At 34.2% G+C, this 24,112-nt stretch overlaps 3 protein-coding genes across 4 annotated transcripts; 1 reads left to right on the top strand and 2 right to left on the bottom strand.

The window, feature by feature from the left end:
- Window positions 1–1,805: 1,805 nt before the first annotated feature.
- On the bottom strand, window positions 1,806–6,505 carry LOC134271682 (arsenite methyltransferase-like). Of its 2 annotated transcripts, none has more exons than XM_062753896.1 (10): window positions 6,384–6,505; window positions 5,560–5,751; window positions 4,845–4,995; window positions 4,473–4,609; window positions 4,189–4,258; window positions 3,866–3,947; window positions 3,302–3,433; window positions 2,848–2,990; window positions 2,283–2,417; window positions 1,806–1,940 (listed from the first exon to the last, which is right to left on the bottom strand). In XM_062753896.1, the coding sequence occupies exons 2-10, from the start codon at window positions 5,718–5,720 to the stop codon at window positions 1,842–1,844; spliced, it is 1,110 nt and encodes a 369-aa protein (XP_062609880.1). In that variant the 5' UTR covers window positions 5,721–5,751; window positions 6,384–6,505; the 3' UTR covers window positions 1,806–1,841. The 2 variants fall into 2 exon arrangements, with proteins under 2 accessions (XP_062609880.1, XP_062609881.1); XM_062753897.1 differs by having other exon boundaries at window positions 6,388–6,505.
- Window positions 6,506–6,517: 12 nt separating this feature from the next.
- On the top strand, window positions 6,518–18,209 carry LOC134271681 (major facilitator superfamily domain-containing protein 10-like). Its single transcript, XM_062753895.1, has 13 exons — window positions 6,518–6,669; window positions 12,374–12,558; window positions 12,982–13,078; window positions 14,056–14,159; window positions 14,308–14,466; window positions 14,628–14,819; window positions 15,458–15,554; window positions 15,740–15,851; window positions 15,979–16,034; window positions 16,284–16,336; window positions 16,734–16,824; window positions 17,061–17,198; window positions 18,073–18,209. The coding sequence occupies exons 2-13, from the start codon at window positions 12,388–12,390 to the stop codon at window positions 18,177–18,179; spliced, it is 1,377 nt and encodes a 458-aa protein (XP_062609879.1). The 5' UTR covers window positions 6,518–6,669; window positions 12,374–12,387; the 3' UTR covers window positions 18,180–18,209.
- On the bottom strand, window positions 7,102–7,773 carry LOC134271677 (uncharacterized). The gene has a single exon (XM_062753889.1). The coding sequence runs from the start codon at window positions 7,771–7,773 to the stop codon at window positions 7,102–7,104; it is 672 nt and encodes a 223-aa protein (XP_062609873.1).
- Window positions 18,210–24,112: the final 5,903 nt, after the last annotated feature.

Below are 24,112 nucleotides of genomic sequence, written 5' to 3'. Positions count from 1 at the left end.
TTGATAAAATATTTGACAATAATTTGGGTTTTCAAAGGATTGTGGCTATTAATCATAAGTATTGTATATATCTTTTTTATGTTATGAACTGGTACTGTATTAAGGGGTTTCTGTTTGTATTCAACCTTCTGCTTTTAGAAAAGTTCATAATTCAGCAGGAGAGCTATCAATTCATTTTATTGTAAGAAGACTAGGCGAGGTTAAGTGCAATTACACTAAATTTGAAAAGACCTGTTAATAATACATACGTATGTTTAATAATCAATACAGTAATAGAAATTACAGCTAGAAATTCATTTCATTAATCCAATCATGTACATATTTAATTTAATCTTGTTTTTTTTTCTTTTTTATTAATGAAGCACCTTCACTGAAATAATTGCACTATTTTGTCTCTCAACAATCAAAAACATATTAATACAACATGTAGGATTATGTATATTTTACACATTCATCTGACGTGTATGAATTTATTCTACAAAGTACAAAATAATTGTAAGTTGTAAATAATTCCGATATATGTGGATTTTTAAAAACAAAATCTTTCCCTGTGGATTTTTTTTTAAAATAAGAATTTATTCCTTTACACAGGTAGAGTACTAAAAGTTGAAGTTACCACTCCCAGACAAACTTCTGTCACGAAAATTTATTAATGGTGAATTATTGTACATGAATAATGTCTTCTTTTTTTTATCAATCATACCCTTGAAAAAGTTGTCCATCATTAAAAATGTTGAAAACAAATCATTTTAAAGGAAGAAAGATTTGAATTATCTATATCAATAATTGCCAAAAAAATAATAATTTCAAATTTCACCTGTTGAACTTTTTCAAGAATTTTGTACAATGAGCATTGACAGACTTCATTCCATACATTAAATTATAATTTAGTTAATTAATAAATCATATGCCTATTGATTTTAAATAGTAACACAACCTTTGAAAACAATTAAGCCCTTCCTTTTGAGAGAAAGTTTGAGAGAAAGGGGAGGGAATGTAAATGACATTTTGATAATTGAACATACTGTTCCAAGATAATATTGATACAGTACCCCATTATATTTGAAATTCTACCACGGTTATTGAAAAACTTCAAAGGAGCCGCCGGACATTATTCTCCAATAGACCAAGAACGTCATCAAAAAATTATCAGATCAAAAACACGTATCAAATCTGAACAATTCAAATGCATGTTTGGCTGTAGAATGAAATACTTGATTAGACCGCATCGATGTGTCGTCTTTTGCAGTATAAACACTGTAAATTGCATCAAGTTGCTGATGAATGTCGGTTTTTATAGCTAAGCGGGGCTATTCCATGGACCTCCCTACACATTAAACAACGTGATTTTAGCAGTAAAACAAGAACATGATTTTGTTTTTGTATATTCATTTTAACTGATCAATACATATTACGAACAAATTTGTAATTAAACAAGACTGTTTTTAATGCAAGGAAAGCTCAAATATCTGCATTCCATATATAGGTAAGTCAACAAAATTTCTCTTTGGTGTTAAATAGAACAGCGTAATCGAGACATGGTGACCTAATTCGTTTCTCTATAGAGGAAACAATCGGCCGTATTTATCGTCCGTGGTAGAATAGAAATAAAGTCCTTGTTGTTGTGAATGATGCAGAATAACCTCCTCGGTCTCGAAATGTTGTTTGAAATATAAAAGCCTCGGCTAACGCCTCGGCTTTTATATTTCAAACAACATTTCTCGACCTCGGAGGTTATTCTGCAACATTCACGAAAACGCGGACTTTATTTCTTAATTATATACAGAGTATAGCTATACATAAACCATTCTACATGTCTATTGAAAGTTTTTTAAAACATCTCAGCAACACTTGGTAGATCCAGCACAACACGAGGCCTCGACTTTTTGACCTTTTTTTGCCAAGTTTTCCAGATATTCAAATGGATCCTCAAAATCCAGCTGGTCAAAAAAAGAGGAACAGATGATTTATTGAGAAGCAAGAACACTGATTGCCAAAATTGACTCAAAGGATTTTTTTTTATTTTCTTGTTAGAAATTGTTAAATTCTTGCAATCCTAGATAAAACTGTTACATTTAGGAGATAGAAAATCTTATACAATTGCATGAAGTTTTTGAATAGAATAGGAATACTCCTTTTTCACTCTTATTTGCAAACTCATGATCTTATTATTTTTAAAATAAATCTACTCAACCATTATATATGTCATAAATTGATAGGGATTTCATTTTATCAAGCAATATTTTAAACAAATTTAAAACTAAAAATGTGAATTTTCATACTTTGTTACAGACACTGCCATTGCTATCTGTGCCACAGGATTTTTTCGGGACTGGTTGATATTCAAACTCGTCTGAGAAACGGGAGCATTTAAGGGACGCAGCAACGGCACCAGTTACCATGACAACTTCATCTTTCTAGCAAAATAAAAGTTTATGATTAACATTCAAAAATATGCAAATCATAAAAATTAAAACAATTTTTTTGTGAATATCTTTATCTATTTATATTCATGCCTAATAAAATATTGATGCTTCAATATCATTTTTATAATTTGGCAAGCAAGATTTTTTCATTGAAATGTGAGGAATTAATTATTGCATAATTTCGCAAGAGGCACCACTCTCAAAATTACTTGCTTTTATTTTTATGGTGCTTAAATACATGTAAAATTTCCTGAAAAAACACCCACTTGCAAATTATCTTCCTTGCAATTTGCTGTCTAAAGGTCATTTCGCTATATTTTGTACTCACGTAAAATAAGGGATTTACAGTACACTGTATTTGGCAAAATATTTTAAACCAATTTCTTGCTCAACCTTTTCTTATTTAATTAAACAAAAGTACCTTAAATATGTGTTGATGATCAAACTTGAATTCGGCCTCATAACCTGGGATTTCCCCATTGTAAATGACTTCAGTTGGTTCTACCATTGCATTGGGAGGGAGTTTAAAAAGTCTGTATGTCACAGACACAAAACGAGCATCGCCTGGTAAAAATCGATCAAGGTCAGTTTAACATCTTTATGAGTTTACTGACAATTGCAGGTGTGTATGATGAACCTTTACTGTAAAATCACATATTTTTGTGGGGTCAAATTTTTGTGGTTTGAGGAAAAACTCTTGGTTTTGTGGGGATTTGATTTTGTGGATGTCGAAATGTTGAGTAGTTGTGTATGTCACATTCTACATTTTGTGGTGGACATGAATTTGTGGGTCTCTATACACCTCAAAAACAACGAAAATTAAACCCCCAGGAAAATTTGTGATTTCACAGTACATTTCAAAGGCATCTTGATACCTAAGATCTTTTTGAAGTCTTCTCTGTCTATGGGGACAGGAGCTGCTGTCACAAGAAACGGTCTACTGAAGCCGACTTCTGATGCCAGGGTGAACAGTTCCTTCCAGTACAGGGCTCCAGAAATACACTCACCTGAAAAACAAAATAAACTCACCCTGTTGTTTGAATAAACCTGACCACAAAAATATAGGTGCAAATTAATGTGTAAAATAACATGAATACAAATGCAAAACTCATAAAACTGTAAATTGCTGTGGACTTAAAGTAGTATGAGCTTGGTGACTGGGGAAAAAACTTTGTAATTTTTTTTAAAATGTTTATCATTCAGCTGTTCCCAATTTTAGAGATTCATCTGTTCATATTATTAAGGATTTAACAAAAATATCTAATTTCTTCCTAAAATCTTCACAATGTTAACAAACTTTGCACATCAATATTTAACAAAAATTTTAACTTGAAAAAAAAATTGTAATAAAAAAATTGTAGTATTTTGTCCAATTCAGAGTGATCTCTCTTTATCAGAGGGTCAGTGAACCTTAATTAGAATATAATCACAGATCTTACCCCAGAGGACTTCATCTTTTCTGACTGAATCTTCCAGCTCTCTGTCAGCATAAATATCACTGAAATAAAACTCCCCTCCCTCCTGGAAAAATGATGAAGGGTCAAATGAAAAAACAAAGTTTACAGAAATTATACATGGAAATTTCTTATGCAATGGACATATATAATTTAACTTTTGAGATAAAAATACAGGTTAAAAGTTGTTATTCAGAAAAAGGAGTACATGTAAAAACAAATATTAATTCATTTTAAGACTACAGTTAATATGGTATAAATAAATAGATGCAAAATATATGAATTAAGAGCCAAAAAATTCATATTACCTTTAAGACACTGTAAGCCTCCTTAAGTACTGATCTTTTGTCTGGTGAGAGATTAATCACACAGTTTGATCTGTAGGGAAAAAAATCAATAAACTTCTAAAATATTACTGTACTGGAGATTTTTTTAGTGAAGAGTGTATGGCAGTTTCTGACCAAATTTTACTTAAGTGTTTTAAAGAATTTTAGATGACTTCTAAACTATGAGAGCTACTGTTTTCAATTAATTTTATATATTTTACTTTAAAGAACTCATAGAGGTTTCATTAAGATTCAATATATTTTACATGATGATGTCATAGTAGTTTTCCTTCAGCCCGGCTTCTCTCAGCTTCTCAATGTAGCCCTGAACAAAGTCTGTGTTGGCCTCTTTATATCCAAACTTCTCTCTGTGGTAGTCTATGTATTTGCGAGCAACAGCTATCTACAATTACATGTTGTTAAAAATAAATAACCAAACCTGCATGCATGCTTTCAACACACTTTCATCTTTTTTTTATCTAACAATTATAATGATATTAAATACACAGAACACTTGCTTATAGACTGCTGAAAGATTTTTAACACGTCAAATGATTGTATGTGAAATACTCCATGAATTCTAACTTTTAAGTATGTTTGACTTCATCTGAAAAAATCCCAAAATGCATTTCTTTTACCTGCTCATCTGTCATGTCAATGCCAGTCACATGACCATTTGGACCAACCAGCTTACTGAGAGCAAAACAGTCCCGCCCACTTCCACTCCCCAGATCTAAAATCTTCATTCCCTCCAGTTTCTCTGGTATCACAAGTCCACATCCATAGTACCTAGTGAACAGATGTGAACATGTAATACAGTAAAACTCGTTTAGTAAGAACACAGATATTGCAAATTCACAGATATAGAGAAGTCCTCTTGGATCCCCAGCTATATAAATTTAATGACTCTCTTATATGGTTATAACAAATTAGGGATATAGCGAAGTAATTTTTTAGGTCCCAGCGACTTCGTTATACTCGAGTTTTGCTGTATTAATGCATAATTCTTCTTGTCTTTCTCCTGGCAGTTCTTTCTTTTATATTAAGTTGTCACTTCTAAGGCACAACACAGCACAAATGTAAAAGGAGAGGAGAAAAAAAGCAATGGGCCGTACCAAGGTTTAATTCCTGGTTCAGCCATACATTTGCTCCCTTCCTGTTACAACTGTATTTTATCATCATCAAAATCAATTATCAGATTATCTTACCCACAGAACAAAGACAATATAAAGAACAAGTATTTGTTTACAACCTTTGTTAAAACTTTAAATTTCAAATAGGATTATAGGAACATTTCATTAATTACTAACAATAACAGATTGAGAAACCAATTAAAAGATTTTATCAAATTACTTAGACACCACTTCATCATGTACAGCAGCCACTGCTTCTCTGACTGGTTTGGTCACCGATTTCCCGACCGTAACACAGGCCTGGGTCTTCAGATCATCTACCGTCTTAAGTTGCTTTCCGTAGTAGTCCTTCACTGAGTCATGGACTTGGCCACCTTCCATATTTGGATTTCTGTGTTTTCAATATATCTTCCTAAATTCAAAAGATTAATTAATCATTATTTACATTGATCAAAAAATATATTTTCATGAGTCACAATTCTGAAACTTTTTTATCTATTACGTAAAGCACAGACATTTCAATCCTTCGGTGTTGGGGTGGGGTAGGGGGTGTCATTTTTATCTGATGCTAAATAATGGAATGAGTGACATAATATTGACCATGTTGTAAATTTCACAGCTAAAAAAATCTCTTTTTTCCATCATTTTACAGAGGTACATGTAGCTTTGCCATTTATTGATTTAACTTTTTTTTTTAATTCTTACCTGTGATCAATAATCAATGATAATTAATGTCGTTATTAAATGATTTTTTTCTCCCATGTGCAAAGACCAACACTTTGTAATCCCATTTATATGTATATTATGTCCCAATTTTCGCACCTGTAAAATTCTTCACTCATGTTCTCGCAAATGACTTACAATCGATATCGAGGTCATCAAAGGACAGGAATTAGGAAGGTCTCTTTAAATGTTTACCTGTTGACTTCTAAACGGGGCGATGACATTTTTTAAGTTAAACGAGCTGTTATCCAAAGGTGTCAACAACAAATAGAGTAAAAAAATTAATTAAACGTTCCAGTTAAATAGTTTGCAAATGTCAACTCACCTGGAAAGTTACACTGCGATCCACATCACTTGCAACAGCCAGAAATGTGAAAATGAAAGTAGCGTGCCCGTCTGAGTGCATGAAGCGCTTGATACACTTGACTAATCGTTCTCCCTTTAAAACGTTTGGTTGATTGTTCGTATGACACGCGGAAGTTAAAAGTTGTCAAACATATGTTCTACATTTTGATTGAAGATATCTATGTGTTTCAACAGAGCGTTTTCTTCACAACTTTAGAATAATGTTTTAGATACTAGTGGAGGATTAATCAATATTCCAGAAGTAAGTATAAACCTCACTGAACTGATATGCATGAAAAGTTTGTGAACTTTGAACATTACAAAATTGTGAAGTTGTCTCAAGAGACAAGATAAAGATTTCCCATTTTATCTTCGTCTTAACGGTGCTCAGATAGTGGACTGCTATTCACTACTTGTAGGTCTACGTGTAAGTACATGTAATATGTGCATGTATCTATCATGTACTGCTCATGCAGTGTTGAATTGCTCATTTGGAATGGTGATTGGTCTGCATATATTTTTTTTAAGTGACTTTTTTTTTTACCAGCCGTTTAACGCGTTTGATCACCTCTTTATTAGAGGGAGAGTCTCCTGAATTACAATATTCATTTAGATAAGCGCATATGTATGCATTTTTTTTGTTCGGCATGTACAGTCAAAGATTATATCATTTAATACTCCTGTACTTACTTACTTACTTATCCTCTCCGTGCCCCGGAGGACGCATGAGGCCGTTCAACAACGAACGCCACTTACGGCGGTCACTGGCAACAACTTGTCCCTCCTTCCAGCTGTTCCAACCCAGTTCTTCCCTTTCTCTCTCAACAGAGCGTCTCCAGGTGTTCTTTGGCCGTCCTCTTCTTCTCTTTCCCTCAGGGGCCCAGGTGAGAGCTGTTCTAATGTGAGAGTTCTCTTCCCTTCGGAGGATGTGGCCTATCCATCTCCATCTTTTCCTTTTGATGGTGCATGATAGAGGTATGGCTCTTGTTCTTTCATATAGTTGTTGGTTTGTTATTTTTTCAGGCCAGTGTATTTTAAGGATCCTCCTAAGGCATTTTCGGTGGAATGTATCAAGCTTTTCATCATCTTTTTCTGTTGTTCTCCATAGCTCGGCACAATACAGCAACACAGATAGAACGTTCGTGTTGAAGATCTTAAGTTTGGTCTTTGTACTGTATTGTGCTGACTTCCATATCTTGGCAAGGGATGCAAAGGCTGTCCTGGCTAAGCCAAGCCTTCTCCCAATATCTGCCTCAGTTCCTCCGTTCTTGTCCATTGTGGCACCTAGGTAGAGAAATGCTTCAACGTCTTCTATTTCTTTATCATTCAACCTGATGGCATCCTTCTTTTTCACATTTATTCTCATGCTTTTTGTTTTATCCACGTTAATTTGTAGGCCTGTATATCCCGCAACAGCCTGCAATCTACTGGTCTTCTCTTGCAGGTCACTGTGTTTGCTGGACATAAGTGCAAGGTCGTCTGCATAATCCAGGTCTTCTAAAGTGGACATAAACTTCCAACGTATGTCTCTTCTTATTGTTGGTATTTCTCATGATCCAGTCTATCACAATGATGAACAGGAACCCAGACATAACACATCCTTGTCTCACTCCTGTCTGTACTCTGAACCAGTCGGTTGTTCTTCCATTCTCTATGACACAACTAGAACTACCATCGTATAGCTTCTTGATGATATCCACGTACACGCCTGGGATTCCATACTGCCTTAGTATATCCCACAGTTTCTCTCTGATTATACTGTCAAAGGCTTTTTTAAAGTCTATGAAACTGATGTATAATGGTGCTTGCCACTCTATAGATTGTTCTAAAATGTTTCTTAGGATGTAAATCTGTTCCGATGTTCCTCTTCCTCTTCTATATGCAGCTTGTTCTGGTCTTAGTCTGTCTTCTAATCCATCCCTAATTCTGTCAATCACTACCCTACAAAATACTTTAGATGGCACTGACAGTAGTGATATTCCTCTATAGTTGTCACATATTGTTAGATCTCCTTTCTTTGGTATTTTGAAATATTGATGCATCTCTTCCAGTCTGATGGTATTTCTTGCTCACTGATGACTCTGTTGAATAAATGTGTTAGCTCTGATGTTGAAAGTGCTATGCTTTCCTTTAGTAGTTCCGCATTGATGTTATCTATGCCAGGACTCTTTCCTCTCTTCATTTTTTGGATTGCCTTTTTAACCTCTTCCTCTCTAAATGGTGTTGTGTCTATTTCCTCAATTTCATTCTCTTGGATGGCGCATCCTTCAGGTAGATCTGTCGTTTCTGTTGGGACATTAAGGACCTCTTCAAAATGCTCTTTCCATCTATCCAATATTTTCCCATCCTCAATGATAAGTTCACCATTCTTGGACCTTATGCCGCTTGTCCTGTTTCTTTTTCTCCCACAAAGCTGCTTGGTCAGTTGGTAAACTTCACTCAGACGGTTTGTGTTTGCTGCATTCTCTGCTTGATTAGCTACATCTTCCAGATTTTTCCTCTTATCGGCTCTTGCTCTTCTTTTCACTTCTTTGTCTTTGGTCTTATATTCTTCCCTCTTAATTTCCTTTATTCTTTCTGAATTTGATCTTCCTATTTCTTCCTTTACTTTTCTCCTTTCATCTATGGCTCTGTAAGTTTCTGCAGTTAGCCAGTCTTTGTGCTTCCTTTTCCTCTGGCCCAAGATCTTTTCTGCTGTTTCATTGTATGCTTCTTTTACAAGAGTCCATTTTTCATTAATTGTGCTTTCGTCATCGACCAGTTGCTCAAACCTATTCTTTAGTTCAAGTTGGAATCCTTTGCTTACTTTTGGATCTTTCAGCTTGTTGACATCATACATCTTCCTGTTGCTTTCCTTCGGCTTTAAGTTTCTGCAGAGCTTCATCTTTACTTTAGCCAATACTAGATGGTGGTCTGAATTGGCATCTGCACCACGCATAACTCTTACATCACATACAGACTTCTTGTATCTGCCGTTCACCATTACATGGTCAATTTGGTTTTTATCTCTTCCATTCGGTGACTCCCATGTAAGCTTGTGTATGTCCAGGTGCTTAAAGAGGGTTCCACAGATGATTAAGTTGTTAAGGGCACACATTTCTGCTAACCTCATGCCGTTTTCATTCATAATCCCGATGCCCTCTTGTCCCATGACTCTTTCCCATCCTTCATTTGACTTTCCCACTTTTGCATTTGCATCACCCATTACCATCAGTATGTCATGTTTTGGTACTTTTGCAATCTCTCTTTGAAGCTGTTCATAGAAGGTGTCTTTATCCGCTTCGTCTGCTTCGTTTGTTGGGCTGTATAATTGTATTATTGTTAACTTAGCAAAGCGGGAGAAAAAGCGTGCACTGATGATTCTGTCATTAACAGGATTCCATTCCATCAAGCTTTGTCGGCTTTTCCTGCTAAGTATAAGTCCAACTCCTCTATGATGCTCTTCAGCTCCCGAGTACAAGATGGTCTCTCCAGAGATTGTCTTAAGCTCACCAAAGCCTGTCCATCTCACCTCACTCAATCCCATTATGTCCAACTTATATCTATTAAACTCTCTTACGATGTTCGCTGTTTTTCCAATCTGGAACATTGTTCTTACGTTCCAACATCCGATCTTAGTGATGTTCTTAGGTGTTGTTATGGATGGCATCTGCGTTCCTTTCAGGCCGTTAGGGTCCTCTCGGCTTTTCCTAATTGCCGTCATTCTCTCGAATTCCCAATGAAGGTAATCCTCATCTGGAATCTCGCATGTCGCGCTTGCCCTTCCTTCAGTGGTACTAATTGTTGTAACGGTTTCCGTAATCAATTGTTTTTTATGGAAGGAGGTGATTAGCCTCAAGTCCAACCTCCAATTTTATGTCTGGGGGGCCAACATAGTAGTTGCTAACGGTCTCCTACTAAATCCGGATTGTAATCAGAGTTGTCTCTCCTAGATGAGTTGCCGACCAAGGCTCTCGAGCCTCATCTTCCCGTGCGCCCTTGCGAAGTTAGCCTGGGGCCGAAAGGTGCCCAGTATCCGTCTGCTTCCACGTGGAGGCATCGCATAGGACTTGTTGTGGAGAGGCTATGTACTGGCGAGGGAAGACTTACAAATTGCTTCCCTTTTCGCATTGCTGCTAGCCAGCGGTGAGGGCTGAAAGCGAGAGGTGACAAGCACACAGACACCAACACCAACACACTAGACGCATCACACAACATTTAGCAGACAATACTCCTGTAAATATTGCGAAATGAATATCGGATACTCACAGTCGACATGCAAACCTTATACTATGTGGTACCTATAAAACATGATAGATTAGATATACATTAAAATTTTACAGTTTGTTCAATTTATTAAGAAGCCATTTGCCCATGAAGTTCTTTTTAAAATCAAATTACTAGAGAAATTTATTTTTATAAGCAGTATTTAACATTGAATGTTAAATACTGCTTATAAAAATAAATGATTGTTTAAGGGTAATACTAATACAATAAGTTAAATTGCACCCTCACTTTTCCAACCCCTTTAGTAAACTAAAGGAGCATGAAAGGGAGAAATTGAAAGGGAACAACAATATCATTGTGAGGGAGCATGGTAGAAGCTGTGAGGGGATGAGAAAGAAGAGGAGCAAAGTTTTGAGGATGAAGGATGGAATTAGCATCTGCATCCTCTCATTCTCTACCCTAAATTAATATGCCCCTATTAACCCCATACATGTGTAATGATCAGAAGATTGTATGATTTTCAATGCTCAGTCAATAGCTTTTAATTATGTCTCCTTGCATTATTATAAAAATTATCATGCTCCTCTTAGAGACAACAAATTACGGTACGCCTCTTAGAGACAACAAATTACGGTACGTTAGTCAAGGTCTGGGTGCAAATGATAGACAACTGATAGACATGATCATGATAGACTAGTAGAGGGGACACATAACTTTTACCATATTTTCTAGAAAGAGCTTTAATATCAGTCTAGTCTACTTGTGCCCATATATTTATGTTCAATAACTTTTTTATGTAGAATATTTCTTAAACATTTATTTTTCTTATGAATATATTGATATTGAATTTAGCATGTCTTGACTATCTGATTTTCTTTTTATTCGATCATCATAACTTTTTTTTTTTAATTTTGACTTACTACTGCTATTAAGTATGACCTTAAGGATCAATATATTATTAAACAAAATTATGTCAGTGTTTAAATATCAAAAAATCAATTTCACTCCGATCAATCATAATCCGAATATACATGTAGAAATATTGATCTTTAGATATTTGTCAATATTTATGAGATTTAAGGCATTTCTTTATGATGAACTCATGCATTACAAATCGGCCCTAGGGCATTCATAAAATACATGTCTGCGCAACCATTAACTGATTCAGATTTGCTTTTAAAGTTTCAATCTCCGATTTCCATCTGTTTGCTTGTTTAAGGAAATGTAAAACAAATTGAGTTGTTAGAAAGTCTTCTACTATAAATAAGTGACGCATACCTTGTCCACTTAAGGGTTTACATCATCAGGAAAAGCAAGTCAGAGTTTGTTGTGATAAGGTGTTGGATTATATGAGGTTATACTTGTACACGTTAGTGTAATCCTTTGTACATATTTTTAGAGAGAGATAGAGTCAGAGAATATAAGAATGATAGAGAGATTGCATTTAACTTATGGCTGTAATTTTTAATTTATCAAGCATCCAAAGCTGTAGTTATTTTAAGTTGCTGATTTACATTTATTTATAATAGCATTGTAATGTATGTACATGTATTTATAAATTATGTTTCAAATAGATTTTTTTTTACCTCACTTAATTGATCTTGAAATTTTACTCTCAGATTCCTGAGGAATCTTAATTTTTCTTCCTGTTCCTAATGAAAATTGATGTTTCTTTAAAAAAAAAATTAAGTTTTTCCTCTTGTTGTGCTTTTAAGAATTATTTTTCACTTTTAATTAAAAATCATGTTCAATTTTTATAGAAAAAGCAGTAACCATGGCAACAGAAAAGACACAGAATGGTAAGAGTGGGTCTTCTGACGCAGATAAGGGAGCTAACCGGACCCTGTACGTGGTCTTCCTGTCCCTGGTGATTGACCTGCTGGGGTTCACCCTGATTCTCCCCCTCCTCCCTTCCATACTGGACTACTATGGGACCAATGAAAAGGTAGTGTACAGCTGTCGTCATGGAGATATGTAAATTTTTGTCATCAGATGTGTCATGAGTGATTGTTCTAGGGAAGAGATTTTAGGTTTCAATCCAAGATTGTTGCAGTGATTACAAAAACACCCACTCCTCCAATGAAATAAAGAGAAAGACCAAATTAAGTAACAAAAAAGGGGTGGGGACACACTCCTTTAAAATGGCCCATTTAAGGTTTTAATTTAAGCCTAGATAAAAACATCAATTTTAAGAAATTTATTAAGAATAAAATACTTTTAATAATAAAAAGTAATTAAAAGACCAACTTTCAAATCACTGGCCTATGTAATTAAAAAAAAATATAGTACTTTGTTATAACTGAATACACTATGCCCTGTGATTCATTTTAACAGCAGAGTTTAATATCATATCTTTTTTATTTTATAGGACACATTATATAAACTGATCAAGGATTCAGTGACAGGGTTTAGGGAGATGGTAGGGGCCCCAGACACTCCCAGGTGGAACTCTGTACTGTTTGGAGGTCAGTTGTACATTTTGATGTTTTAATGGTGCTTTATCTTCAATATGTTGTTATGTATAAAACAAGATACAGTACAGAACATGTATGCAGATACATACTGTAAAGCGGGTTGTTTTAGCGGGGTGCTAAATTTGGCTTATTTTGGCATTTTGATGGTAGCCCGATTTTATTCGCTAATATAGTCAGTACTCTTCTTAGTATTCATCTGCAAGGAGCTGAATCACTGTGTCTGCTAAAATAAATTACGCCAAACTTATTGGCATACCTTTGAGCAGGTAAAACGCCAAATTTTACACCCGCCGAGAAAACTGGCTATATGGTATGCCAACTACATACATGTAAGTACATGTGCATGAGCTAATTTTATGCCAGCAAGTTCACTGTATTTTTTTATTATAAAAAGAGATCAATGAAAAAGTAAACTAATTTCTTTGTGCATCTTAGCTGCATGGTTCAATCTGTTTAAGATGCAAGTACTCATATATCTACATGTTCAGTTAACAAAACTTAAAGATAGGTTAACAATGCTTTGCATGAAATGTTTTAATATACATGTACCAGTGGACTTTTAGCTGAAAATATGTGTTTAAAAAAGCTATATATATTTCTGATCTCTATCTTTATGACAGGATGCGCTTAAAAAACTCAGCTATCAACAAAATCAATGATCAGTTTATAGGGCAACATCTAAACATTTCATATATTAGCAAGATATTTGGGGGGGGGGGGTTGTTATATTGCAATCAAGCTAAGATCGTATAATTATATTTAATGATACAGTGAAAACTTTCTAATCCGACACCTGTACAGTCCATTTCACTGTGAATTTGGACCTTAATTATTAAAATTCCCATTTTACTATTTTCCGTGTTTGTCTCACAATGCATGTGGATTAGACAGGATTCACTGTACTATGATGTGTGGAATCATGACAGAATTGAATTTATTTATCGTATTTGACCATTGTTTATTTGTAGGTGTTATTGGGTCCCTTTTCTCAATGTTGCAGTTTTTAGCCTCACCCATCATGGGTGCAGCCTCAGATGTCTATGGCAGAAAACCAGTTCTTATTGTATCCATGGTAACATATTTTTCTTATTATCATGGAAAAATTGAATTCAGAACCCGAAAACCACCTCCATCAACTTTCCAAAAATAAATATTCTTTATTTTTGGAAGACCCTTTGATAAAAGTGGTATATGCATGTTCCTGAATTTTTATTTTACAGGTGGGCGTGGCAGCGTCCTATGCCCTATGGGCTGTCTCACACAACTTCACTCTCTTCGTCATCGCCCGCATCATTGGGGGGCTTAGTAAGGGGAACGTCAGCATATCTACAGCAGTCATAGCTGACATATTCCCCCCAGAGAAAAGAGGGAAAGGCATGGTAAGAAGTGCATTCAAATGTACCTTCACTGTTTAAAAAGGGTAGAATGTAAATGCAAAGTAATTCTTTAAAATGTTTTTATTTTATTGATTAGAGTGAAGAGATTATTTAAGATTTCAAAAAAGCAGAAGTGAAAAAAAGATGATTTTATCATGTTTCAGGCCTTTGTGGGTGTGGCCTTCTCAGTTGGATTTGTGTTTGGACCAATCATTGGAGCTGTTTTCTCCAAATTTGCCCGTGAGCAACAGGAAGTCTTCTACACAGCCCCTGCCCTTTTTGCACTTGCTTTAGCCATCATAGATGTCATTTTTGTTTTAATGTTTTTCAAAGAAACACTGCCTCAACATAGAAGGGTAAGTTATCATTAGGCATAGGCGTCAGAACCGGGGGGGCTTTGGGGCTTAGCGCCCCTCCCCACCACTTTTTTGCAAATATATACATAATATAGGCAATGAAAATTGGGGTTTATTTTTTTTTGTAGGTTTAGCCCCCCACTTTCAATTAGCCCCCCACTTTCAATTCACTTCTGACGCCTATGTTAGGTAATATAAAGGCTGAACTTAAATACAAATCCTCAGCAAAATTCTTTACTCATTGCATCCTTTACAGGTATTTCTTTTAACTTTTTGTAGTAGTTACACAGGAATAATTATCCTCAGAATTGTTTTATGAAAGGACTCAGGAAAGTGTTTTTAGAACAGATGTCTGCAGTTTTAAAAATTTCATACAGATCTATTAATGAATTTACTTTGGAGAAAATATTAAAAGATACATTGTAACATAGAAAGAAATTTTTGTAAAGGATACAAACTCAAATTCTCTAAGTTTCTATTCCTTTACCATCTTTGAAAGCCATTGCCAAAGCTTTCCAATCAGATTTCTATATTCTACTAACTTGAAATTGAATTGGAAACTATTGGCTTGAAAAGAGATTCCTTTATCTTTGTATTCTACAGACTTATGAGTTACATTACACTTTTTTTTTACATAGGCCAAGTCCATTTCATCTGGATGGCAGAACACATCACATCTCATCAACCCAGTGTCTCTGTTTAAATTCTCTCCTGTGAAAAATACTAATGCTCAGGGTAAGACAGTCAACAAGATGATAAATTATAAATAATTGACAGAAAAGTGGGAAATATGCTCACCGCTCCTACCACCATGTCTTTGAAATATATCAATATGTGCCATAGGTAAAAGTGTTTCTTCAAAAAATCTACAGAAAATGAGATTTGTCAGGTAAGATTTTTGTGTGTTTCTCTTTTGACAGATGTGTCTGCGATGCAGAAGATAGGTGCTGTGTATTTTCTGTATCTTCTAATGTACTCAGGACTCGAGTTCACACTCACCTTCCTCACTCATAACAGGCTCAACTATGACAGGTAGGTCACCTGAACATCAAGTCTTCATCAGATTTTTATTTCTTCCTCCTTATTTTATATACGGAATCATCATCATCTCTATTTGTAATATTTTTCTCATCATGCTTTCTTTTTTTATCTTCATTAGTATGCAGCAAGGGAAGATGTTTTTCTTTCTTGGGACCATCATGGCTTTAGTGCAGGGTAAGTTGGTAAGATTGGCTTAACCAAAAAAAATGATATAAATATTCATGAGTCATTTTCATGATTTTGAAAACGCAAATGATTTTATTCTAATTATTTTAGGTCAAGTTGCTGAATCTATTTCAAAATTTTATGATTTCTATTGTCTTCAATATTTACTTACCATTCAATCCTTAAAGCAAGAAGTAAGTTTTAAAAAATGCAAGCAATAAAGTTTTTTTGAAATTATTTTTTCCATTACAAATACAGGTGGTTATGTTAGAAGGATACCTGCAGGGAAAGAAGTAAAGATAGCCACCCTGGTAAGAATTTGGCCCATATTTACAAAATAGTCATTCATATTCATTTTTGGAAAAAATCATTCATTTTTAGGAGAACTTGACATTGAAATCATTACAAAAAGACTGGGAAAATCACTTATTTTATGAGAGACTTCATCATGGTCTGCAAACACCCCCAAATTCATGTTCTGAGTGAAACATTAACGACCCCCCTAAAAATAAGCTATTTTACAGTAGTTCATTGTTGAGAGAAAATACCACGATGACATTTCCATGGGAAACTGCCTCTATTCTGCTGTGATTTTGGGTCAAGAAAACACTGGTTGCATGGCTAGATATAATGCTAAAAATATATTTTTGAAGCATTTGAATTTTCTTAAAATTACAATGTGATTAACACTGATATTTGCAATTTCAGGGAATGACTATGCTTATCCCAGCCTTTGTGTGTATGGCCTTTGCCTACAGTGCTAGCATGATGTACATAGGCCTGACATTGTTTGCCTTTGGTGCGTAACTTCTAAATTTTCAATTTTTTTCTGCTTAATATTCATTGAATATATCAGTGAATCATCTATATACATGCATGTATGTACTTGCACACATAAATAAAGGAACATACTGGCTTTAAAATATAAAGGAGCTATAGAGAAAATTTAGCAGATTTTTCCCATCTATATCAAATTTTCCTGGATTTGGATAAGAAATTTAAAACATTATTTGAAATTACTACATTTTTATATAGCTTCAGCAACAGTAGTTCCATGTCTGACAACACTGATCTCAGGATTTGGAGGCACGGATCAGAAGGGGGTGGTGATGGGAGTGTTCAGATCTCTAGGGGCTCTAGCCAGAGCTTTCGGTCCCGTCTTATCCAGTATAGGTATGATCACAATATGTTACGTTACTTTGCAAATGTTAAAATATTTAATTTAACTTTGACTTTAATTTTTAGCTCACCTCGATTTGGGGCCAGTTGAGCTAAGACGAGCTCACTTTTGATCTCAGTCTTTCTTTTCCTCTATAATTTCCTTCTGTAAAAATGAGACAGATCAAAAGTGAGCTTGTTTAAATTTTATGGCCCCGGAGCCTGAGCTGAAAACTTTTTCTGAGTGCCCTTTGTCAGCTACCCAACCTTCTGTTCATCCATCTTCCTGTAAACTTTTCACAGTTTTTATGTCTTATCAGTAGAACAGACATAGGACAGACAGACGGACGGACAGACTTGGAGGAGACTATAGTTCCCTCCGCTTTCAGACTAATGAGTATGTTACTTTATGGAAATTTTCTGAACACAGTTTGGGTCAACTTTTCCAATGTTAGTAGTCCCCTAGTGGTGAAAGCGGAGGGGACAATAGGTTTCCTCTGAGTCTGTCAGTCCATCTATCCATCCATCTGTCTGTCAGTCTGTCCCACTTAGTTTTTGGCACTTTTTTACTACATGCTTGCAGATATTGAGCTGATTTTTACTATGTTAGTGTATCTTGATGAGTTACAGATCAAGTTTGAATTTCGTTCCATGTCATTAATTTTGATGGAATTATGGCATTTTTTATTTTTTATAATTGGGATTATGACTGGGTTTGTTATGCACGAAATTAATATTCCAAACAAGCTTCTATCCTGAAGATAGAAGGGGAACCCAGTGAGGACATGTATTGCTTATGCATTACTCTCAGAATACTTGGTTGTTTTTTAAGTAGATTGTCAGTATATTTTAATTTCATATGAAATGATTTTGCTTGGATTCATTGTAGTGTACTGGAGCTGTGGGGACAAAGTCTGTTACATATCAGGGGCAGTTCTACTTATCATTCCTTACATCATGCTCAGAAAGATCAAAGGTTCCTCACACACAGCCTAACAAGCTCTCTGATTGGTCATTATCTCCAATATTATATGTTACAGCATCTGTGATTGGTCAATAGCAAAGAGAGATCTCAAGCTTTACCATTGGTCCTTATCTTCATTGTCAAAGTAGCATTGCAGCATTCTTATCTTTAATAAAGTTTAACATTTTTATTATAAACTTGTGTTAGACAGCATTTATCATGGTTCTTTTATTAGTATTTCATACAAATGTACTTTTGAAACTTTAATCAAACTTTTATTTACAACATTTTTCATTCCTGAATTGCAAATGAAAAGTCTATTCAGTTTTATTAATCATTTTCTGATAATATTGTTTTCTTCATGATAAAGTAAGTTGTGAACCTTAAATGCACATGTATTTTTCAAAGTGAAACAAAAGTTGATTTATTTTCAATGGTGGTATGGAGCCAGGAAGCAGTTGATTATTCATCATATGTTTTTGAGCATTAATTTTGTAAAGCATATCTTTACTGCTGAAACTATGATGACAATAATTTATCTAGACCATGACAAAATTAAGAATTCTTTTTTTTAAATGTGCCATTCTATTTTCTAGTAGAATATACTTATCTACATTGTATGTTAATTACTTAATTTATACAGTACTTACACAAAGAATCAGTGAGATGTTTTGAGGTTGGGGTTTTTTTTTTTTTTTGCTTATCATTTTATGTTTTGGTTGGTTTGTTTACAATATAATTATATTGTATATGTATTGTATGCATATGTTTAAGTGAGCATTGTTTGCAGGTTAAAATATATTTATGTTTTAGAATTATTTTTGTGCAATTTTGAAATAATACTTTTCTGTATGTGATAAATTTCCCCTGTCTTCCAATTCATCTTTTTGTAAGATGTACAGTAAACTGTTGTCTGCTCTTGAAGATTTATTCAGGGAATTGTGAGGGTTTGGTATAACCTTGTTTCAAGGTCATTTTACAAAGAAAGTTCAAGATTACCGACAGAAAACACAGACATTTCTTTTCCATGCTATCATGTTATGGAGAATCGTTACAAGCTCTAACAGTGGAAAGACTGATTTGGACAAGAGGGTTAATCTCGACCTTGACCTCAGGTCCTTCTGGCATGTTCAAGGTCAAAGGCAAATAAAAGATATACATGTACCATTAATAAATTCTTGTCTGAGCTTTAACATACATTTAGCATTGGAGAACTCTTGGAAGTTTATAATTTAAATAAAAAAAATATTTCCCTTAAATTTTCCTAGAAATCTTGCAGTGATTCAACTGCTGGCTTTGTGTATTAAAATGATATGTGCTGTAGTGTTGAAGGTAACAATTTTTAATGTATTTTGCTATTTCATGTTTCTATTAAAGGTGCTAAGAATATATGGAATAAGGTGTCAAGTGTGCTGGTTAATGAATATGTTACTAAAAGTGAGAATTTTATATATTTTTCTATTTTTTCATGATTGTTGAGAATAAATGTTAAAATCTTATTTAAATTGATAATTTTTTATTAATGGTTAGATTTACAAAAATTGCTTCATAGAAAACCATTTTTAAAATGTTATGATATTAGACTATTTTTCAAAACCTTGTATTTTTGATACATTTAATAACTTAAAATTTGTACAAAAAATATATGATGTTTTAAGGTGTGTTTTAAACCTTGTATTGGGCTTTGGGATGATTTGTCTTTTCAATCTTAATTTTCTTGAATGATTTCAATTGATATATTTAACTATAGAACAGATTAAGTTTTGATTCAACTTTCCCCATATGCAGGATTTACAAATGTTTAAAAAAAATCATTATAAACATGTTTGTATAATTATACCTAAAATTTGTGATTTTGAATTTACTCATGACAGATGATTTCCATAAAGAAAGATATCAAAAAGGATATTCATATACATGTGTGAATATATATATTATATATATTTATTTTTCTATTCATGAGATTTTTCTTTTCAATAATGAAAAAAAGAAAGAATTAATTGTACCAATGTATGGGATTATTAATTTTCAATCTAGTCTAGGCTTGTTCATTATATCTTCCTCATAAATTAGACTAAATGATAAATAATTAATAAGATTGATATTCAAAAAATAAATTCAATGACGAATATTGAGATTATTTGTTTTTTTCTTATCTGTCTTAAATATCAATACCTTGTATTCATTCATAAAATTTAAGGCAAAAAAAAACACAAACAAACAGAAAACCAAAAGTCTATAAAAATCACAAAGAATATCTGATGTGAATAATTAAGAGATAAAAGAATTTTATTTATTTAGTTCCAGAATTAATACTTAATTGCACTTCATTGAAAGTTTTGATTGCTGCCTCTTTTTTCTTTTTTCTTTTCCTTTTTTTTTTTTTTTTTTTTTTTGGAAGTAAAAAAAAAACAAGATGTGTTTGTGAAACACAGATGCCCCCGTATGGCAACATCGCAAAGATTAAACTTTTCTTAAATTCAAATTAAATATGTTGGTACCCAAAGTAGGGTATTGTCACAGGAAATACAGTTGTGAAATATGAAAGCCCTAGCACCACCTGTTCAAAAGTTACAGTCACAGATAAGTTTTTTGTATATCAAACTCCATGGTCAAAGGGTCAAAGTTGATGGTTTCTAAAGAAAGGTCTTGTCACGAGGATTACATATGTGAAGTATGAATTTCAAAGCCCTCGTCCTTACCGTTCCAAAGGTTTGGCTCAGTTTTGTTAAAAGTACATGTACATAAATCTCCAAGATCAAAAGGTCAAAATCGTTGGTATCCAATAATTGGTCTTGTCACAAAGAATACGTATGTGAAATATGAAAGTCAAAGTAATCTACAAAAGTTACATGTATGGTCAAAGTAAAAAGTTTGGAATTTTTGTGTAAATGTGTCTCAAACTCCAAGGTCAAGGCAATGCCGTAACTAGGCTCAAATTATAAGGGAGGCAAGGGCTGTGGGGCACCTTAGTACCAAGCGAGGCAATGGTAGTTCCTGGTGGGGGATCTCAGGGGGAGGGGAAGTTCCCAAAATCTGGGTATCAGCAAATTAAAGACTTGATGTTTGAAATATTTTACGTTTAGAATTGTCGCCCGCTTGACGCTGTGGTAAATGCGTCTGCTCTAGAGTCGCGGAGTAAGGAGTTGATCCTTACGTCACGGGTTCCAATTCCACTGCTGGATGTGGAAACCAGTCCTTTGGATGAGACAATGTAAACAGAGGCCCCATGTTGCAGTACCTGATAAAACAAAAAAGATCCCTCGTCGTTTAATAAAGGCTAAGTACCGAGTGTATTGTTAAAAATTTGCAGCCGTTCATTACAAGTGGTGGGGTCTCAATATGATTGAAAAATACACGGAAAAGACATTAAACAAACAAATACATGCGTTCCAAAAGAAAAAACAACAAACAAACAAACAAACAAAAATTGGGGCAACTGGTGATCTGATACAGAAATTGAAACAAATGCTGTATTAATTTAGTACTAAGACACAATGAAAAACTTTTTTTTCACTTTTCAGAGAGCTTTAAAAATTTTATTGAGGCATTTGCCTCGCTTGCCCCTATGCAGTTATGACCTTGCAAGGTCAAAAGATCAAATTTGATGGTACCAAAAGAAAGGTCTTGTAAACATATGAAATATGAAAGTCATAGCTCCACTAAATCACAAGTTATGGTCAATGTTAAAGTTTTTACGGACAAACAGCTAGATGGGCGGACGGACACGACAAAACTAATACCCCCGAATCTTCGATTTTGGGGGCATAAATACAAGACGTACATTATTTGTCAAACACTGATGTCCTGTATAAGAGCTTATGACGAGGGTTGAAGTTTCTCAAATGCGAGAGATCAAGATTAAAAGGTTAGAATTGTTGGTGTCCAAAAGAAGGTCTTTTCACAAGTAAAACACTTGTGTAATATGAAAGCCCTAATACTAACAGTTCAAAATTTAAGTGAGTCAAACTCTAAGGTCAAGGTCAAAAGGTCAAAAGGTCAAAAAATTATTTCCATTGAAAGGTCTTGTCATAGTGAATATACATGGGAAGTATGAAAGCCCTAGCACCATCTATTTAAAAGTTACGGCAAAGGTTAAAGTTTTTGCGGACAAACAGACGGACGGACAGGGCAATACCTGGTTGCAGATCTGTAGCGTTATGCTTTTATTTATTTGTCTTTGACCATAACGCTACAGATCCCGTAATGCAAAAAAGGTGCAATTTACGGCGCAATATTTTTTGCGCACTTTTGGGGAGAATTTCTCCACTTTCTAGAATTGGTTAATCAACTACCTTTCACTCCCTAATTCTAGACAAATTCTGTAGCCAATATGTATATTTTATCCACCTCCCAACTATTTATAGTTGTCTCTACAGGCAATAAACTCACTTGAAGTGAATTTTCAGCACTCTAACAAATAAGTTTAATCAAGCGAGTTTATCACTCGTAGAGACGACTATAAAGGGTTGCAATTGAGAAATGGATAAAATACAATGTATAAAGATTAGTTAAATAATGTGTCTATAACCTATATACATGTACCTCTGAATCTTAGATAACGGGGGCATAAAAATTCTTAGGAAACAGGAAATAAATATACATCTAGATATATCTGTATCCTCAGTACCCTACACTTGATTTTATTTTCTTCCCTTCCGAAAACCTAACATCATAAAGTTTATTAAAAGTTTAGGAAGGGGTGGGGGTAATATGAGCTACTCTTCTGGCTCCTTCTACAGTTGTGCATGTGTATTTTGTAAAAATGTCAGTCTGTTTTCAACTGGTCTTACGTTAACTTTAATTCGATCTCCAAAGAAATCAAGAATATGAAACCTGGGTACTAGTTGAGCTATTTCAACTAATATATTCTCCTATATATACCTTAACATGTTAAGATTTTTTAAACGTCACTTGACTTCAATAAAACTTAATTTTTAAGAATGTTTACACAGATCACAGGAATAAAGACTGCCGCCGACAAAGTCAATTATTTCTCATCCCCGGGATTGTTTCAAAGTTTACATTTAATTCTGAGAATAATATCAGGGATTTATAAGCAGTAAGTCTACTTTAGTGGGGCTGGATTTTAAGGCCTTTGTTATTAAATGCTATCGGAGGTTTTAATGAAAAGTTATCAGCGGGGAAAATTATTTCATTTCAAAATATTCTGTCTCTGTGGGTCCCGACTCTTATCTGTATATTAAGAGAAAGTTTAAAAGGCCACATTGAACAGTATTGTCATCTTTGCGGGTGTTTTGTAAAAGTTTTGTCAGAGACGAGAATCATTTTTATCAACTAGTTTTGATAAATTACATATATAATGTGTCTGAAGATTCCTTCAAACGAGAGCTTCAATAGCTTCATTTACACATGAAAGAAATCCTTTGGCGTGATTTGTGGTCTTAAAGAGAAGCCTTGTTAAAGTAATGTCATGTTGTAAATTTTGTATTTACTGCCAACCGGTAAATTCAAAATTTACAACATGAGAGTAAGAAAAAATTTAAAATAAAAAGTGGGGGGGGTTACAAATATTATTAATCTTCAGATGTACGCACGATCTTTCTATTTTTAAGATAGCTGCAGATCTGTAGCTCTCCGAAAAAAAAAATATCGATAGACCGGTCTATCGATATGTTTTTTTTTCGGAGAGCTACAGATCTGCAGCTATCTTAAAAATAGAAAGATCGTGCGTACATCTGAAGATTAATAATATTTGTAACCCCCCCCCCCCCACCTCTTTCACGAAATGACGTTTAGGAGTTTTAGGAGACTGATTCTTCTTTTTTTCTTTCTTTTTTTTTTTTTTTGTGTGTGTGTAAACGGCGCGGATCCAAGAAATCTACTGGTAAACAAAATTCGAAATCTCGAACTCGAGAAGATTGGAAATATCTACGGATTCTAGACACTAAGGTTAAGATTGATAGAGAGCCACCTCATTTTGCTTATCTAAGGTACATGTATT

This window comes from Saccostrea cucullata, unplaced genomic scaffold (assembly GCF_032062105.1).
Source record: "Saccostrea cucullata isolate Sc308-1 unplaced genomic scaffold, CSIRO_AGI_Scuc_v1 ctg1765, whole genome shotgun sequence".
Lineage (NCBI taxonomy): Eukaryota > Metazoa > Mollusca > Bivalvia > Ostreida > Ostreidae > Saccostrea > Saccostrea cuccullata.
The sequence above is the reverse complement of the archived record's forward strand: the minus strand, read 5'-3'. Positions and strand labels throughout refer to the sequence as shown.